This window comes from Lissotriton vulgaris, chromosome 1_1, assembly GCF_964263255.1.
Source record: "Lissotriton vulgaris chromosome 1_1, aLisVul1.2, whole genome shotgun sequence".
Taxonomy (NCBI): Eukaryota; Metazoa; Chordata; class Amphibia; order Caudata; family Salamandridae; genus Lissotriton; species Lissotriton vulgaris.
This window is the reverse complement of record NC_141685.1, coordinates 1,780,079,980-1,780,099,604: the sequence shown is the minus strand read 5'-3', so window position 1 is coordinate 1,780,099,604 and position 19,625 is coordinate 1,780,079,980. Positions and strand designations below refer to the sequence as shown.

At 43.1% G+C, this 19,625-nt stretch overlaps 1 protein-coding gene across 2 annotated transcripts in view; it reads left to right on the top strand.

Annotated features, from left to right (window-relative positions):
- Window positions 1–6,969: 6,969 nt before the first annotated feature.
- MON2 (MON2 regulator of endosome-to-Golgi trafficking) overlaps window positions 6,970–19,625 on the top strand; it is a 966,303-nt gene continuing 953,647 nt past the window's right edge. For both annotated transcript variants that reach the window (XM_086919098.1, XM_086919097.1), the window contains exon 1: window positions 6,970–7,410. In XM_086919098.1, coding sequence (XP_086775224.1) covers window positions 7,297–7,410 — 114 coding nt within the window. In that variant the 5' untranslated portion in view covers window positions 6,970–7,296. The remainder of the gene's footprint in view (window positions 7,411–19,625) is intronic.

Sequence of the window (19,625 nt, the reverse complement as noted above, 5' to 3'; positions counted from 1 at the left end):
TAACTTGGTGCTGAACCCGGACCTTGACAGATCTGCGGGCCCCCCTAGGTCCCCTGCGGCTTCCGCGTCCCTCCTTTTGTCGGAATGTGTGAAACTTGATTTACTTGATGTGTGGCGGCATAAGCACTCGGGGCGGGGTGGGTTCACTCACTACTCGGCCTATCACAACATTCACACACGCATAGATTATTGGTTTGTTTCCCGCTCTTTGCTAGATATGGTGAAGGGTTGCACGGTTCTTCCGCGCACGCTGTCTGATCACTCGCCCTTGCTCTTGTTGCTGGTGGCTCCTCCCAGGAGGATCCCCCCCTTCACGTGGAGGTTCCCCCCGTACTCCCTCTTAGATGAGGTTTTCAGAGGGGAACTCGCCAAAGACATAGAGGCCTATTTCGCAACCAATGTGGGCTCAGTGGACAGCGTTCAAGTTCTCTGGGACGCATTTAAGGTTTACATCAGAGGGATGACTATGGCGAAGCATTCTGGGGTGCTCAAAGCTATCAGGCGACGCCTGCAATTGCTCGAGACTCAGCTCGCTGACCTGGATAGTCAGGCGGTGGACTCGGGGGACGCAGCTGATACGGTCACGCTTAAGTCCTTGCTAGATGAATTTCAGGAGGAAGCGGACAGGGAAATTAAACATATGGGCAAATACGCGACGGCGCGTGTGTATGGGGAACGGGAGCGGCCTGGTGCACTCCTAGCTAAACTTATGCGCAACAGTAGGCCCCCATTGGTTATCGAGGAGTTGGTGACAGCTGCTGGGGCGGTGGTTACGGAGGAGCAGGACATCTTGGCGGAATTTCATGCCTACTACACTGCCCTCTACTCCTCGAGGGACGCACACCTCGAGGACGAAATCGACGACTATTTGAGCTACATCCAAATGCCCTTCCTGGCCGACTGGCAGAGGGAGTTTCTTATGGCCCCCATTCAGAAAGAGGAGATAACGGAAGCGCTGGAGGGCATGAAATCTGGTAGCGCTCCTGGTGCGGACGGTCTCACGGTGTCCTTCTACAAGGCCTTCCAGGAGCAACTGGTCCCGTACTTGAGGCTCTTGTTCGATGACATTTGCCAGCAGGGCAGCATGTCGAAATCCATGAGAGAGGCGTTGCTTATTACCATCCCGAAACCTGGCAAACCCCTTAATCAGTGTGGCTCCTACCGGCCGCTATCGCTGATAAATGTGGACGCGAAACTGTACGCTAAGGTTCTTGCGACTCGTTTGGCGTTGCTGGTTCCGGACCTGGTTGCCCCGGAGCAGGTCGGGTTTGTTCCCTCACGCAATCTCACTTATAATATCCGCACGGTCCTAGGCACGATCCAGCATGTCAAACACGAAAACAAAGCTGTGGCCATCTTCTTGGATATGGAGAAGGCCTTTGATTCTGTTGAGTGGTCGTTCATGCTGAGGGTCCTTCGTAAGTTTGGCCTAAGGGAGCCGTTTCTGCAAATGTTGGGAGCCCTATACTACAAACCTACTGCGAGGCTGAAGATAGGTAACCTGGTCACTGCTCCCATCGAAATTGGGAGGGGCACGCGTCAGGGTTGCCCCCTCTCTCCGTTGCTGTATGCCATGGTAGCGGAACCTCTCGCCTGCGCTATACGAGAGTATCATCGGTTTGAAGGGATAAACTTTCCGACGTACCAGATCGGTATCTCCACATATGCGGATGACACTCTGCTATATGTCCGGGACCCGGAGACTAACCTCTCTGCGGTGCTGCGGGAGGTGGTGAGGTTCGGGGCTCTTTCGGGCCTCCGCGTCAACTGGAATAAGTCAGTAGCGTTGCCCCTGACGCCGGTGACGCTCCCTTTCGACTCGGAGTACCCCTTGCAATGGACCACGGACTCTAGCCGCTATTTAGGGATACGCATTCATACGGACCCGGAGGTCCTGATATGCGAGAATTATGGAGTGGCCTACTCCAAACTGGTGGATGATGTTGAAGTGTGGTCCAGGCTCCCGCTTTCACTCATGGGCAGGATTGCGCTCATGAAGATGGTGGTGCTCCCCAGGTTCCTTTTCCTATTCGTGAATATACCATTAGTCCTTTCCAAAGCCTTTTTCCGGCAACTTACCCAGACACTTGTCCGCCTGGCGTGGGGGGGCAAACAGCCGCGGGTGCAGTGGCAAACGCTCACCCTTCCGTACGAACAAGGAGGCCTTGGGGCTCCGGACCTGGAGCGATACTATAGGCTTGCTCAGGGCGCACACCAACATACGTAGATTCATGGGGATCCAGGTATCCCTCATGTGAAACTGGAGAGACTCTTTGCAAAATTAACGTAACCTAAACTGCTTGTATTGAATAAATGACCTTTGTTTATGTAACCCTGAGTTGTACCAAATATGAACGCATGAACGGCACGTTTTTGCACTTTATCCCAGGCGGCTAGCATTTCCTGTATTTAAAATTGTAAAGATTTTCTAGTTTTTTACTGTATTTATAACCTGAATACCGTCAAGGGATCATAAGATTGTGATCACTGTAAATATGTTTGCAAAGATGATTTTTTATATGAATTTTTCATGTGTATAGTAACTTTTTAACGTTTTTTTAATTGTTTTAAAAACTTGTCTGTATGATTGAATATGGTTCTGTAGCATACTTTTATGATTTTAAAACAATCGAATAAAGTATTTCTGACTGACTGACTCTTTGCAGACCCCGTCCCGCTTCCGGCGACAGTATGTTATCCGCCTGATAGAAGGGTCGGCAATCTGGACTCTATAGCTGCCACGAATCATGCTTGGCATGCACTGATTGGCTCCCGTGAGTGCACGCTGCTGTATTCACCTTTGCTCCGTGTAGAATGGGCGGCCTGGTTGGCTCCACTGACGGAAAAGGGCGTCCTGAAGGCGCTACGTGACCTAGGCATTGTTACCATGGGTGATCTCTTCTCAAAGGGCACTCTGAAAACGTTGCAGCAGGTCCTTCAATCCTGTCCCGGGGCAACGCTGCTTCATAGTTTTCAATATCACAGGGTTCGTAGAGCGGCCCTTGCCGTTTTAGGCCCGGACTTGGCTGAACCGCCGGAAGTGCCGGAACTCACCTATGTCATCAAGACCCCCTCAGCTCGCAAACTGATCACAGCTCTTAGGTCACTGGGTGATAGACAACGGCAATATCCCCCCTCCAAGGCCCGTTTGGCCTGGCAGGCTGACCTCCAATCTCCCATCTCAGACGACATGTGGCGTTATTGTGCGACTAATACTAGGAAAATCTCGCTCAACGGTAGGCACCGCCTGGTGCATTTTAAATTCCTACAGCGTGTCTACTACACGCCCGAGAGGTTGCATAGGTATGGCCTTAGAGAATCGGCGGAGTGTGAGCGATGCCACTTTCACACAGCAGACTTTCTCCATATGGCCTGGACTTGTCCTGCCATACATAAGTACTGGGTAGAGGTCTTTGCGGACCTCAGCGCTATCCTTGGTGAGGTGATCTTGCCTAACCCGGCGCTCGCCTTACTTGGTTTTTCAAAACCTCTTCCTGTAGCTATGCGGCGACTTGCGGAGATGGCGTTACTGACGGCAAAGCGGCTGATAGCACTGTGCTGGATGCGGGGGCCAGTCCCTACTAAAAAACAGTGGGAAACAGACTTGCTTTACTGTTGCACGCAATCGGAAGTGTATAGTGAACTCCTACCTCCAAAGAGTAGACCCAAAGACTTTTGGGGTTTGTTTCGAGCGTTTCAAAGTGCGAAAGAGGATGGTGAGTCGGATCCAGAGAGTGTGGAGCTGGATGTGCTGCAGGAGGAGGGGGCTGCGTCAGCTGTGGATGAGGAGTGTGTCAGTTGAAGGTCTTAAAGTTGTGACAGTGTGGTGATTCACGCCTGACCTTTGAGATGTTTTTTGAGTTGGGGGTTGCTTGTGACGGCTGTTCTGGTTTTATGGCGACCGCAGTCCCCTTCCCAGAGCGTTATCCCGCCCTAGTGGGCATTTGCTTATCTCCCTTAGCCTAGCTGAGGGGCTCATGGTTGTGGTGCAGGGTGGGAGGTGGGTGGTGGGCACGGGTTTAGGTAGTCTGGCTTGTTCTTCTTTTGGGGTGGGTGGGTCTGTTATTGTCTGGGGGGTCTCCTCCCCTTTATACACCTTTCCCTGGGTCCCCGTTGGTGATGCCCTTGACTCTGGGTTTATAAGCAGTTCTTCCCAGGTGGCTATTTCGATCCTGCTAATCTGGCACGCCATGCTGCCCCTGGGTCTGATTTTGTTGGCGTTGCGGGGTGTGCATCCTGCTTATATGTTATGATCATCCAATGGTAGATACTATGAACTATTGCCTCTGCACACTTGTTCCACACCTGCAGTTTCGCCGCCAGGCCCTCGGGCTGTTGGTCTTTACGGCTGTGTAACTTACCTTTACCCAGGGATTGGAGGGTGTTTTTTTGATGCCGCCGGCCTCCGGGTTGTAGGCGATGTCGGCTGTGTATGTGACTTGAGGGTGCAATAAAGTATAAATTTAATTAAAAAAAGAATAACTCAGTCAAAATGAAGAGGCAAAATCCGTGATATTTGAGGTTTATAAAGGGGTTTTATTCCTTAAAAAGGAATTGGATTTGGTTCGAACCAAAGGTGGCATACCATTCCGTCACAACGTAGGTTCGGGAAGGGACTGACAGACAATACTTTATTGACAGTTATTCATATATATAGTCAATGCATTACAGTAATGGCAGTTGCAGAAGGCGTAACAGCTGAGAGGAGAGATAAGAATACACATACGTAATGAAAAGGCGTTACAATAGGCGTGCATGAAGGCGTGTACTAGAAACGTCATTAACAGGATGTCACAAGTGGGTGGATCCATAAGAGAATCCTGCAGTGTCAGCAGAAATACATGGCAGAGATGCGCGCGCAGGCAGCATGACGTGTGATTGACGTGTAACTGGAGGGTGAAGGGGACTTGACTTTTAGCCCTACATGAGGAGACAGAAGTCTGGGATGTCAGATCAACCTAATCCCAAATCGTATCTAATATCTTGTGTTTAAGGAACTGTATTATCTGGAAGGAAAGGTCTCTCGGGCAGAGGCTATTCTATACTGACTGTGAGTGCGTGTATAAGCGTCTACGTGTCTGCATGAGATGCGAGGGGGCATGGGCCTACCATGGCAACAGGAGCTATGAATTACTTGCACGGAGACAGTGAGGCCGGGCCCTTTGCTCTGCAGCTGGAAGGATGTTTACTTGAACTACTAGACAGGAATGTATTTTTCGAGGAGCGGAGCAGATAACTTGAAGGCTGAATACAGTCTTGGCAGGCAACAGGCTGAACCAAGCACCGTTAGCCGCGCAGGGAGTAAGGCAGAGGTCACGGATACAGATGCAGGCCCAGGCTGAAGCATTTTAGAGTCAGAAGGCAGGAAAAAGCTCGATGGCAGAATTCAGGGCCTACTTCGCCAGAGCTGAAAAACGTGTAAAGTACACCATATAAAGACGTTGGCAAGGCATACTTAGGAACGGAATATTCGACCCATTCATGGTGGATCTGAAAGAGGACATGTTAACGTTGGACGCAAATGTATTTGCGTCTTCATAGCTGGAAGTGGAGGGAACATACATGTACTTGTAGCGCGTACACGGAGTCGTTGGGGTCTAAGATAGGGGACACAATTGATCATAAAAATTCATATTTCCTCAGTAAGGACAGCAGACTTTAAATGATATTTTCCTTTTCAGGTGAAGCAAAAGATAGACAGGGAAATAGATTTAGGGTATGGAAACTGTTATTTGCTAATATTTCATGATTCTGAACTTGCTTGAATAATGTCAGTCTAATATTTCATTTCCTAATAAAATGCTGCTTTCTTATTTGCTTATAAAATAAAGATTCTAAAACGTAAATGCTCTTTCTTTGAAGAATAAAGTTAATAAAAATTAGATTTGAAATGACAAGCTGGGCATAGTCTAGTTACTATCAGTTGATCCAATTGCCTTAAATGGTTTGATTTAATATATGACAAATGCTTAAATCCATGGTAAAAGATGATAAACTGCAGTTGTAAATGATATTGTAGATATAATGTGAATAGTTTTATGAATCAAATCACTAGATTCAGTTGCTCAAAAATTGTCTCATTGGTGTTATGGGCCTGTTTAAGTGTTTCATGATTAATGGTGAGTATTGAGGTAATAGGTAGAGTTTTTGAGACAGTTTTTCTATAGGAGCGCTGGATCAGTGTCCTTAATAGAATCTAAAATTCTTGTCGCGATAGCTATAAAATGTTGTATTCTGCGACTCTGCTGCATCATTTCCGGCACACAGTGTGCTGGGGACAGGTATTTCCCCACCCACTGGCCATCTTCTTTCTTGCCCGCTGGATACACTGTCCAGCTGGTGAAATACCATGCCTTTTTCTCAAATGGTGAGTTTTTTTTACACTTTTCGTCAACATCCATAACAGAAAATAATACATATAAATGATACAGTGCTAGCAAAACCATATAAGTAACTGAATTTCATGCATACATTTGAAAGCTGAAGGACACAATTGAAGCCACAGGTGCACAGAAAGGAAAGAGAAAACATGATTATATGCTCTGCTATTCTGCATCTCCCACACATTGGAAATTTGCACTCTGAAAAGATAGCTAGGCATTGTTTGGCCTGCTTAACACTTTCCACATAGAATGACTGTGACGAAGGCGATTAGGGCTACGTAATGAAGATTCCCGGTAAGTAATCGGAACATTCTTAATTATTTTGAAGAGGAAGAGCGGACGTAGTGGGTGGAAGATACTCAATATTGTTTTCCCGCTTGTAATGAAATGCTGTACGGTTCCAATGGGAAGTACAGTTTGTTTTCAAGTTAGCATTCTAGTTGTTTTTTTATTTCTTTAGAAACCTTATTTGGTTCCTAACTGGGTTTGTCCTTCTTCCCTTTTCATTGTAGGCCCTCTCGTTCATTTTCTTTCCCTGTTAAGACACATCCTACTCATATTGCCATCGAACACCAAGTCCCTCTTTACTGTCCCTGGTGGAGATTTGTTCCCGACTGTGTGTTTACGGAAGTGCCCGTGACGTGTTCAAGGAGCTCGGGATTGTGGGAGCTGGGGGCGAGGAGGGGATGACAGCGGACGCCGTGCGGGAGTGGGAGGAGCTACGCTGCAGTGCCCCGTGTCAACCCTGGAGAACACTGACAGCTAGCCCTCACGTAGAGTACTTGGGGCAAGAGTAAAAGACTTGCCTTCGCTGGGCGTACATAGAAGCATAGAACCGTACCGTACTGAGCGAGCCCAGGAGGGCTTCGTGTGGGGGCAATAGCGAAGAGTGCAAGCCCGGGGCCGCGACAAGATGTCAAGCAGCACCAGCAGTCCCGAGGCCATCAAGAAGCTGCTGGAGAACACGCAGAGCGACCTGCGGAGCCTGTCACTGGAATGCAGGAAGAAGTTTCCCCCTGTCAAGGAGGTAAGGCTGGCGGAAGGTCTTACATTTGAGGCAAGCCCGTACTAGTACATATACTGTTCCTCCTACAGTGACACCTTCACGTGTGTTCAAACATGCAACATTGTAGCCTCATCACAGTGGCCTGTCAGCCCCCCTGATGGCCCCCAGAAAAGTCCTCCTTGACACACCAGCACACACTATGACACATGCACACGACACACACTGTGACACCGTAACACCGCCAGTAGCAATCACCATACTGACATGTACACACACCTTAGCTGACCACCTGATCATGAGACTGACTTTCTGCAAGTTATGTTTTTTCATATTGCATTTATGTGTAATTGTGTCTGTCTATATTCAGAAACGAGAGCATTTTGACATGATGTACGTAATAACAGTTGTCGCAGCACCCGGTTAAGATAGGTTGTCAACATCAGGCGATTTAGAGATTCATAGCCAGTGTAACGGTTTCAGCTCACCCCTTAAATAATATAACTTTTACCCATGCATTTCTCTATTCTGCCTTAGATCCACTGTTCCACTACATTTTATTAAAAAAAAACTTGTATTAAAACAACGATGATTAAAAATTTCTCCATTGCATCACCTATGTGTAAATCGAGTCATTTGCTCGCTCGACCCCAAGCAGTGGTCAAATATCGGTTAATGTGTACCTTTTCTGTTCGAAACTTACACACATGGACATTGATCAGTCCAAAAGTAGTCAATACCTCTCAGCAGAAATCCGACCCTTACCTCACTGTCTTAGTCTAATTAAGCGAACCTCAGCACCGGGCCGGTCCTAGGATATGTGGGGCCCCGGCCAGAATAGGAACATGTGATGCCCCTAAGAGAGACGACGCGGAATCCGATTGGGCCGGCTAGAGTTTTTTTTTTTTTTTTTAATAATTAAAATTAAACCAAATCCCACACCCGCGACTGGGTCTTGTCAATGGTTGTTAGCTGTTTAAGCTAAATGAGTAACAACAATACATTATTTTCCTTTCACCTTGTTGTTTTGACCAATAAGTAGCTCTTTCACACACATTTGCATAGAATCATAACAGGAATGCAGGACCATTGCTCTTTGTGCTCTGCAGAGAGGCCATATTTCGAATGAGCATGTAATCTGAACACCTTTTTGACCCACAGAGAGGCATAGTGTGAAAGTTGTACTGCCTGCATCCTCAACTCCAAAGTGCACAACTGTAGCCTTTTATAAACACCTGAAGGCAACTCAGTACAAAGGACGCATCATCCAAGAGTAATATGCTGTGAAATGAAATACAGAAACAAACATGCTGAAAATAGCAAGCACTCTTGAGGGAAGCAAGATTAATTAAAGCACGTGAAATATAAACAGGAACAAAATCACTGCATTGGATTGTCCTAACATCAGGACCACTGGAATTATGTGGCAGGAGAAGGCTAAATTATGGGGGAGGGAGAGTTAATTATGTGGCAAGAAAAGGCAAATTATGCAGCATAGTCCGGCACATTTTGAAATAGTATTACTTCATTTTTTTGCCATGCCATTTTAAAACTTGGTAACACTGGGAACCAGTGGCACTCCATTAGTACCAATTTAACACCAGAATTTAGCAGTGGGAAACAGAAAGTTGACTATTCCAGCATTTTAAAGGGCCTTCCCACATGCCACAAGACGATTCACTGCATTTTTAGTAACTTTTGAACTGTTTGAGATAGCATTTTTGTTGTTAAGATCTGTAGATTATGCAGCAGATGAAGGATTATGTGGCAAATGTATCAAACGTATAATTATGCAGAAATCGCAGCTGCCGCACAATCGCATTATTCCAGTGGCCCTGCCTAACATGCAACATCAGACTAGGAAAGAAAATAGGCCCCAGTACCAAAATAAAAGGGGCCCCCATTAGTGAGTTAGTTAGCTAGAAAAGTATCTCATGTTTGCAAGCTAGGGCAGTTTTAAACTTGTAAAGACCTGCTGTATAAGTTCTTGTAAGGTTTGGAAGACTGCACTGATTTGAGTTTTCTGCAGTCAATGTTTGCTTTAATAACATGAAAATCAACAGTAAAAACCAGCTCACCTGACCATAAAGAAATGAAAGTCAACCGTAAAAACCAGCTCACTTGACCATAAAGCAGGTCAACAACTAGCCAAAACAAGCACTGGCGTTGCCAATAGGTCTCGCAGTAGGAAAGTTGGAGCTATTGGTTTTGTAAATGACATTTTATATTTATATATCGTTATTGGCATTGTCAATAATATATAAATATAAAATGTCATTTACAAAACCAATAGCTCCAACTTTCCAAATGCGAAACCTATTGGCAACGCCAGTGCTTGTGTTAAAATGTGATTGGGCTTTATACTGGAGGAAGACCCAAGTGACCACCCGGAAGCCAGGATGTGAAACTACGTGCATTATTACATCTTTGTAGAAAAGACACGCAGTTATGTTGCTTACAAATATGTCCTTTTTTATCACAAACTAAGAAAATTGCATCGTAAGAGAGCTGAATTAAAGTTTAGTGTTTTTATTTTCTATACATTATCATTCGATTGCATTTGTCAGGTGGAAAATTCTTGCATGACTTTGCAAAATGTAATGTTTTCTCTTTTATTACTATTTTTGCATTTTACTGTTATGTTTATAATGACACTTTTAGTCTAGTGAACTATATATTTAGGTAAGTTTGAAAAAAGCAGATGCACTTAGACATGGGATAAAAAATATACATTATTGAAAGTGGGCATTTACATATTTAATAACAGCATGCGTGATGTACAGTGCTTGGAAGCTGCAGGCGTCTAACCGCTGTATAATTTCAAAAATATTTAGAGTAATTTTATGTGCATTTGAACCATTAGTAAAGCGTCCATGAGTTGCACCAAAGATTGGCACCCCTATTTAAGGCGGAAGGTGCAGACCATTTAGGCAAAAGTTAACATCCCTCATTTTTTAAAACTTTATCTTATTGTACCTTCTGATGCAAGTCACTGGGCAAACGCAACAACCTCTTTCTACTGCCAGATCTCACTGGGTGCCCAGATACTGGCCTGTGCGGGGATGCTGTTTGTTTTCCCCCTGCCTCTCGCCTATTCATGGTCTACCCTCCCCCTCCACATTTGCCTTCAGGCACATTCAAATCAATGATGTCAGGTCAGCCCTGAGGGAGCGGGGAGATAGTAATGGAAGTAGGGACAACGATGGGGGTGGTCAACTACTCCACATCGTAACACTTGTAATTTGGGTCATAGGTCGTAAATGGTCACTTTTTCTGCCATGAGGAAATCATCTGCCAGAGGCTGCAGTATGGCTACAACTGAAGTCAGCGGCAGTATGGTGCTTCGTTGAAAATGACACATGCGTTAAGGTTAGGAGGGTAAATACAGGTGTTAAGATATGTCGGATGCTGGCTGTGTTCATTAACGTGAGGGGATGTCATGAACGGCTAAAAATGCACGGTCTTTCACATGAACCACGTAAAGAAACAGCATCTCACAGCTAAGCGCTAAATTTTAAGCCTACCCCCAAATTCTGGAAGGGGGGCCACGTCGGCGCTCTCTAAGGTTAAGAGGCTGAGTATGTGTGGGTAGAAAGCACGGCATGCATCGTTACCACCTCAAAGTCGCAGATCTGCTCGTACATTTAAAACTCACGTTAGCTTGCGTTGGAGATTCGGGAGACACTTACAGTAGCTCCCCCCTTGAGACGTCCGAAGACCTACCCGTCCGTCTTAGTGGCGCCGAGACACACTGTTGGATGGGAGGTTGCCAACATATCTCCCAGGCTGTGCACCAAGTGGACGTGGCGGGGCGTGCGTGTGACACGGCACGGGGAGTGTAACAGAACTTAGTGCTGACTGCCAGAAACCGGAAGTTAAAGCGGCGGCCATATTGGAGAGGGATAGTCTGTGCTCTTATCTTTATGGAAACAGTGTGCTCAAAGTATGAATTACAGCCAGAACAAATATGTAGCATATCAGGTATCACAAGAAGGTGAAGGAAAAAATAGGTCAGAGGTTTGCCGGAACAATTGGCCATTGGTAATAATGAGTCGGGTGTTCACACTCTCATAAATACAGTTCCTACCGCATTGGCAAATCGAACTGTAGGTGTACACGGGGTGGAATGTATCATGAGGTGAAAGGGTAGTCATAATCACAGTGATGGCTAAGGTGAGAGACGTATGTTCGTGAAGTATGATTACAATGCCTCTGGGTGACTAAAATCAAACAGTGGTGACTGAGTAGATAGGATATGGTTGTAAGGAGACTACTCCGTATGTCTAGGATCCAAATCAGGCCGTCCTGCGGAGGAGAATGGAGGGGGAGGCAAGATAGAGGCAAGGAGTGTGGCAAATGGCCGGAGGGAAGCCGGATAGGGGCGGGAGAGCCTACGAGAGAAGCACACAAGCGAGACATGGTGGAAGCTGGTAATTAGGGGAGGAGAAGCCCCACAGCACACGCTGGGCGAAGCCCTTTGATGTGCTGTGCGGCCGTGAATGCGCGTGCTTGTTTGGCCACGTGATTCACGTGAACTTAATGAAAACCGCACCAAGAAGCCCGTGGTTTGACGAGGATTTCGAGCACTTGAATTCTCGCTCCTCTCAATGCGCTTGCGCGCATTGATAGGTCGCGAGACCTAAAAACGGCCAACATACTGACCTGACAGCAGGGCTTTAAGTGGCATGAAAAAACTAGGGAGGTCTTTCAAAGGGGCGTGGCTAATGTAATTAAGGACATGGCTTAAGAACATGTAAGCTATATAAATCTGTACTTAGCATAGTGTGCCGCCCGACTGGTATTTTGCTGCTTCTGTCATTGCCTCCAGAATCCAGATCAATACTATAACAAGTAAAATTACACCTATAACAAGCCAGTGCTATTGGCTTTGTCAGTGATTATAAGTTGCATACGATGAATAAGCAACATCTACGTCTTCCTTGTATATAATATCGAAAAATGCTCCAGTTCTGACATCATAAAACTGTGAAAGAACTATAACGAGTCTTGTTGAAGTTGCATTATAGGCAGCAGAGGGTTGTGCTGCTTTAGAGTTAAGATTTGTGTTTTCACTCTGAGGGTGACTGCAAAAATGGAGAGCGGGCCCGTCTCATCACCTGCTTTTCAGAACTTTCATTAGTTGTGCAGACACTAGATCAATGTTTTTGCAGAAAGATTTAAGGACATGAATATAGGGCCCCTTTTCAATGTCCATATCCATTTACGACCAGGTCTAAGACTTGAGTGACCCAGCAGACTTTAAACCCTGCTTGCTCCATCCACTTTTGCATGCTGATTCTGCTCCTGTGTATGCACCTTTTGTCTCACTGACATCCTCACACCTATCTGCTCCCCCTCCCACTTTATTCCGTTTGTCTTACCCCTGTTATTCACTCTCTGCTCTCTTTCCACTTGTCCTAGGGGAGGAGTTTCCATTGTGATGCTCCACCATTCTATCTTTTGCTCTTCGCCCAGCAGGATATTCTGCCTTTCCTTCATACAGGGGCAGGGCGCACTTCACAGGCAAGCGCACTTTAATTAACTTTCTAGTCGCTGTCATCAACATGCAGATGAAGCCATTAGGCCCACAGAGACAGGCCTGCAGGGGAGATTCATAAAAAAAATTAAAAATTTAAACTCGGGGAGCCCCCTCGGCCTCGAAACTCTGGAGTCCTTAAAGGTGCGAGGCCCCACGGCTGCCAGCAGGCGCGGGGCCCTGGGCAGCTGCCAATGCTGCCCATGCCTAGCACCAGACCTGCCTCAGCTTGCATTCATCCGGGTTTCGATCTCGTTCAGCAAATCACATGGACTGTCTTATCTGGAGCAGGTTCCGTCCGCTCTAAAAACAAAAATCTGTGTATCATTTGGATAACACTGAAAGTGTAAATTCCCTTTTCCGGTGATGGAGAATCTTGTGTGTCCAGTAGGACTATTTATAGTCCACGACATATGTAAAACAATAGTAAAATAAGGTCATTCTTGCTGTTTATTATCCAGATATAAATATGGCTCACAAATAGCAACCTTTTCGAAGAACTTGCTGGTAACCATGCGATAAGCACACAAAGTCTGGGTTCCGTAGTTTAGAATAATTATTTTTTTCAATAGTCAATTGATAATTGACTTCTACAGTGGTCAGGGACCTTAATAATTGATTCGGCACGTAAGTCGAATACTCATCCTTTCTTGCAATGACCATTAAGGCAAGTCATCATAAGATAAGTCTGCAATATTTACTTATTTTTTGTTGTAGTTTAATATAGGTTTCATATAACTATTTAAACAGGCACAATTAACATTAAAAGTGAACATTAGCACATGTTATCTAAAAACATAGATCGGCTTCTCCATGTGTACAAAAAAGATATATTGCAACATAATATGCAAGAAGGATTCAAGGACTTCAGACATGCAAAATCTACATGTTTAATCCTCAATAAAATTCCATTCCATGTTCTTTTTACATTGTATAGTTTTTCTTTTTTTCCCACGCAAACCTGGAAATATCCAGTTTGAATTCGAGAGTTCGTGGCATACACGGATTAACTGGTTATTGCATTGGACAACACTTCTTACTGTACATACTGTAGGATTACTCGCTAGTCTTAGCAGTGGAATCTGCTGCACGTGTCAAACATAGTCAGCTGGTGTTTATTATCAGTTTAAAATGACTTCACATTTGCTTTAGAATTACTAAATAGATCTGCACAACGAATCATTGCTATACGGATGCCACATCTATCTTTTTGTCTCATTATATTGTTTGTCTCATATTGTTCATCAAATGTCAAGCCCAGCAACTTGGCACCCAGGACATTTGAAGCGTTGTAAAAAAGACAGTAAACTCAGAGTAGTTTTAACTCCGATATCAAATCCTTAGCTGGAGTGGATTTATGGATGTGAAAACAAGTTTTTGCCTCTACTTAATCTATTGGCATTTTTTTTTGTCCTGACCTTTGAGACCATTTAAACTTTTTCACCTAACTTTTTTCCCCAGAAAAATCATACATAATATAAATATACATGGGACATTTTGTTCAGTAGGCTTCATCCATTGTTCCGTTAAATCGTCATTCACATTTTGTTCCAAGTACAGCATACATCATGTGGCAGTCAGTGGGTTAACCCACTTTTCCCATTGATCCATTCATTTTGATTGACTGCACGAGGCTAATGAACATTGTTCACAACTCCTAAAATGTGTTATTTTCTCAAGGTGGTTCAATGTGTGCTTTGAATTTTATTTATATATTAACGTTAAATGCTATCAATGTATGTTGCCTGCAATGCAAGTGCCCAGTTAGCTGGCCATTTAATTTCCGTCTCCTTCAAAAAAAATGATTATACTGTTTTTATCCAAGTTTAATCGTTGGTTATTTGGTGCTTTATTCTTGTACCCCTTACAAATAATAATACAATTCTTGGCGCAATTGAGAGACTTAATATTTGAAAACATGTCTAGTAAAATAGGTGCATCTGTGCTTTTTTTATCCAACATTTTTATTGCAAGCACATAGAAGCCATAGTTGGTAGGTGCATGCCTTCTTTTATCTTTTTTATGTCCGTGGTACATGCTTGCAGTAAAGCCTAAAAGATTATTTTATATAGGAGCAAAAGTGTTTCCTTCTCAAACTACTGAGTGGCACCTTTCACTTTATGAGTTTTCTTTTAGGGCATTGCAGTATAGTCACCACACTGCATCTTGAATTACTCAGGGTTTTTGCTACAGATGTACTACTTTTCCCCTCTTGATCTGATGCTAGTATAACCAATTTAGATTTCATCACCTTTGGTTCCTAAGTATTTATAACACTTCACCTATTCAAGAACACTTTCACATCAGTGGCAGATAAACTTTCTGGAAATTGTATTAAACATAATTAGTTGTGTTTTATTTAAATATACTATCATAAAATTGCATTCTGCAGATTTAACGGTAATGCTTGATGCCTATTGAAGTCTAATGGGCGCTCTGTCCTAAAGTGTTTGCCTCCCTGTATGAACAACACAATATATACATGTTTAATGTCTTATCTCACTGTAAAAATCAAATGAAAATATTTTACAAAAAAAATGACAATTTCGTATGCATAGTATATACTGCTCATTGGTACTCCACCTAACCTGCACTGAAGCAATACAGTCCACATCTAGTTCGTTGTTTAACTCAACTAGCTAAAGATTGAATTTAGGGTGTAGGGAAATCGTGGTACCCCTAACTCATAAAACATTGAACTTTTCAACCTAGCTTGTTACCTCCAAGTCTGATAGTACCTCGTTTTCAAAGTATAACTCAATGATGGAAGTGACTAAACATGATGAAATATCTATCAGGAATAGCCTTCTTTCACAGAAGAAATCCGAGATCTGTCTAATTTGTCAAATGCCAGTGAGTAGACCAAAAATGCACAGTATTTGAGGCCTGGCCTTCGCACAAGACATAACTATATATTTACTGCACCTGTGTCATAATACATTATCTAGTCGATAATTTGCAGATTTTCAACAAAAAAAGTCATTCAGGTGTTAAACTGGTACTAAGGAGATGACGTGTTTGCCCATACAGTATTAGTATGTGTTAAAATAGCAAAATAATGCTACCACATATTGTGCTGTTTAATGCTCATATAATAGCTGTTTCTCAATATTGCTAGGTAATGTAATTATTTTGACTGGCTCAATAACTGCTATTTGTCTCTCAAAAATAAACAGCCAGGTCAGAATTAGCTTACAAGCTGGGATACATCGTTTGTGTCTGCATCATTGTAGGAAGCATTGTTCTTGCCAAAACTGCTTAGTTTTCCATTTCTAACTTACACATTCTTGATAGGTCAGCATCTCCTCTACGATTAAGTAAATTGCCAACATACTCTGTGTCAATTGGGATTGACTGTGAGGGATTACATATTTCATCCCTGTATCATCGCTCAAAGCTGTGTCCTATCTTGACTAGACTGCAGCAGGTAACTGCTGACCTACATACATAAAGATCACATGGCCTTTGCATGTAGCAGCAAGATTAGTTATTGGGTCTAAAAAGTTAGACCATGTGCTCCAAATCCTCATCACTCTCCAGTGGCTCCCATTTGAACTAAGCATTATTTTAAGTATTTTCTAACTGCCCTTTGAGGTACATAATATATTTAATTTTCGTCTTTCCAAATATCTGGTGCAGGAATTGTCTGGTCTTGACAGACTTGCTCTGTTTTTAGAGTTCCTACTTCTTGCAATACGATCCCTCAAGTAACAGTACACTCTATCAGTCCTTCTTGGGCAGTGGATCCAAGATCTGTGATTTCCATCCACCATCTCTCCATACCAATCCATCTTTCTTGCATTCAGTTTAGATCTGCAACATCTTCTGTTCCAACGAACTACATTCTCTCTCGATAGTTAACAGCCTGTTTATACCTTTCTTAAACTATCACATCCCAACTCTATTCCCCCTTTGAACTGGTATAATGTTCCATTCAGTCTTCAGCAATAATATGTCACAGAATGTTGTACCTTCTGTGTTCTAAATTGTATGTTTCCTAACTGTTTCAATACTGTTTTCCATGTATTTGTTCCATTTTGGCAAACATATAATACACAATTCCCACTTGATCTGTAGTGCTTCATAAGTGGCTTACAGTGGCCAATGTTTCGACTACCAGATACTACAAAAAATAACAGCATACATTTTTATTTATAGGTTTTATTTAATTTGTTAATCATTTTTATCTCATCTCTTTTTCAACATCATTTAAAGTTGAATTAGCCATACATATATAGGTTTTTGAATGAACACATTTCTCATTTATGTCTAATTACATATGTACAATACAAAAACACACAATGTGACACATTAATATACACACTTTTTACATACATTTTTTTTCTTTGTATGTTCCCTCATGTCTCATATAACTCACAATTCGCACAACACACACCCTCATTCTCACTACAACCACTCTGTCATTCACCAGCCCTGTCTCACATACACCTTAAATTGTGTTAGGGAAAGATCTCTAGTTTCTTTTATTGTTGTGTTGTTTGCTGGGGTTTTCCATACATGTGGGAATTTTTATATTACTTTTTTGTGGATGTCCCCCTTTTCTCAGACTAGAATAAACATGTTTAGGGGTACCTTTTTCTGTATGGTTTGTTCCATTCAGGCCCCTTGAACTATATGCTTATTTTATCTACCTTTATGTTTCTCCATAGTTGCGTTTCTTCTAGTGTTAATAATAATTTTCATGCCATACTGACATGTTTTCATGTTTGCTATTCATTAAGCACTCTGATGCTTAGCGTGGCTTGTACTTGCCTCATATAAGCAAACAATACTGTACGGTTTTTGCACTTCCAGTAATGCAGCCTCCTTCTAAAGTAAACTCAGTTTTTATTTGGTTAGCATAATGTATTGTTGAAAGTTCTCCTGCTCCTTTTAAAAAATTTGGATTGAGGGCACTATCACCGGGAAGTACCATAAAGAGGCTTAACAATATACATGACTGTGATGCAGATCTTACTTTTCTGTTTTGTGAATCGTCTGATTCCAAAGAATATATGTGAGTGCCGGGATGCAGATTAGGAAGATAATCAGATCGGTTTACCTACAGCTGTTTTACTTCAGCATAACATTGCCTGGCTTTATTAAAAGCCCTGGCATGGAATGCCCTGTCACTAGCTCTGTGCGGCATTCAAGATCCTGCGACTTATAAGAAAAAGTTAAAAACCTTTCTCTTTTAGCTCTGCCTCTGTTCTGATCCCGTTTCAGGTTCGTGCCGGGACACTCTGAGTATCTGTGCACACCAGGGCTCTAGTAGGCTTGCCACGGTTTTGTTCAGCCCACAGTACAATTTGCAAATTACATTGGCTGCCAGTAATCAGGCGTATAGAGTTTAAGACGTTGTGTTTTGCATTTAAAATTCTTAAAACCAACACCCCTTCCATTCTCCAGCATCTTTTGTCCCTGTATACGCCATCTCGCAGTCTTCGCTCTGCTAGTCAAAACCTAGCACATGTACCGCGTTTTAAAAAAAGTAGACTAGGTGGTCGTTCTTTCACTGTATTGGCTGCCAAGCTCTGGAATGCGCTTCCCGTGCACATTCGAGCCTGGGAGGATCTTCTGGTTTTTAGGAAGGCTGTTAAAACGCATTTCTTTCCCCTGCCTTATTAATATTTTCTGATCGTTTCTGTTCTGCTTGTTGTGTTGCTTTTCCAGTCATAGCGCCGGGACGCCCCTTAGCTGGGGCAGCTGTGCGCTCAAAAAACTTAGTAACATAACATAACATAACTACAAATTTATATAACATAACATAACAAAAGTGATCAACAGGAACAAGAAGCAGGTGAGACAGCAGTCTTATATGCAGTGGATTTAAGGACTAAAAGCTTTTTTTCCCAAATGGTGCAACTTGTTAATGAGCATTTACTACCTCAACACTTACAGAGATGGACATAATGCAGTTCTTAAAGCCTGTCTGTTTGTGTCTTAGAAAGCAAATTGTACTCCTTACAGTGTCTATGTCTGGCTGCAAAAAGCACTGTCATTTTAAGGACAAAAGTAGCAGACAAGCTGTGCAGCAGTCTGCCCTAATATTTTTCCCGATATCCCCCACATTTCCCCAGTAATTGTTTATTTCAGCAACAGTTTTTGGTGCCCCTTATTCCTAGGGACCCTCCTCACTAGCTTTGCTTCTCTAACATTCGAAAAAGGATGAAGGTAAATCCCCCTAAGTTCAATAGCCAAGAGCCTTCAACATTACTAAAAAGGCAAGGCGTTTCCCAAAATATTACAACATTAATCAGTCATCTTTTACAGTGACTAGAAATTGAAAACATTGAAGGTCAACTTGGATGTTATTGTCAGCATGAGAAGAACAAGTCAATGTGGCCACTAGTAGCAGCTTCCTCTCAGTCTTATCCCTGGAAAACGTTATTCACTTTATTACATCGTGGGTGACACCAAGCTTGACTTTGCCGCCTGTTAATGTTTAGATCTGCTCCTAGAGAAACTGACATGAAGTGTGTTTATAAAAGTGTTAATTTTAAAGTTGGTTAATGAATTACAATCATTCATTAGGATAAGTAATTCACAATTCATGAAATCTGATAAAATACATCCATTAAAAAGGCCCCCTCATCAGAAACTAAAAACTCAAATTAGGTATCTCTTACATCATTATTGAATAATAACATTTTGAACTCTAGCAGAAAAATTACTGTATAGTGTTAAATATAAAAGTAACTTT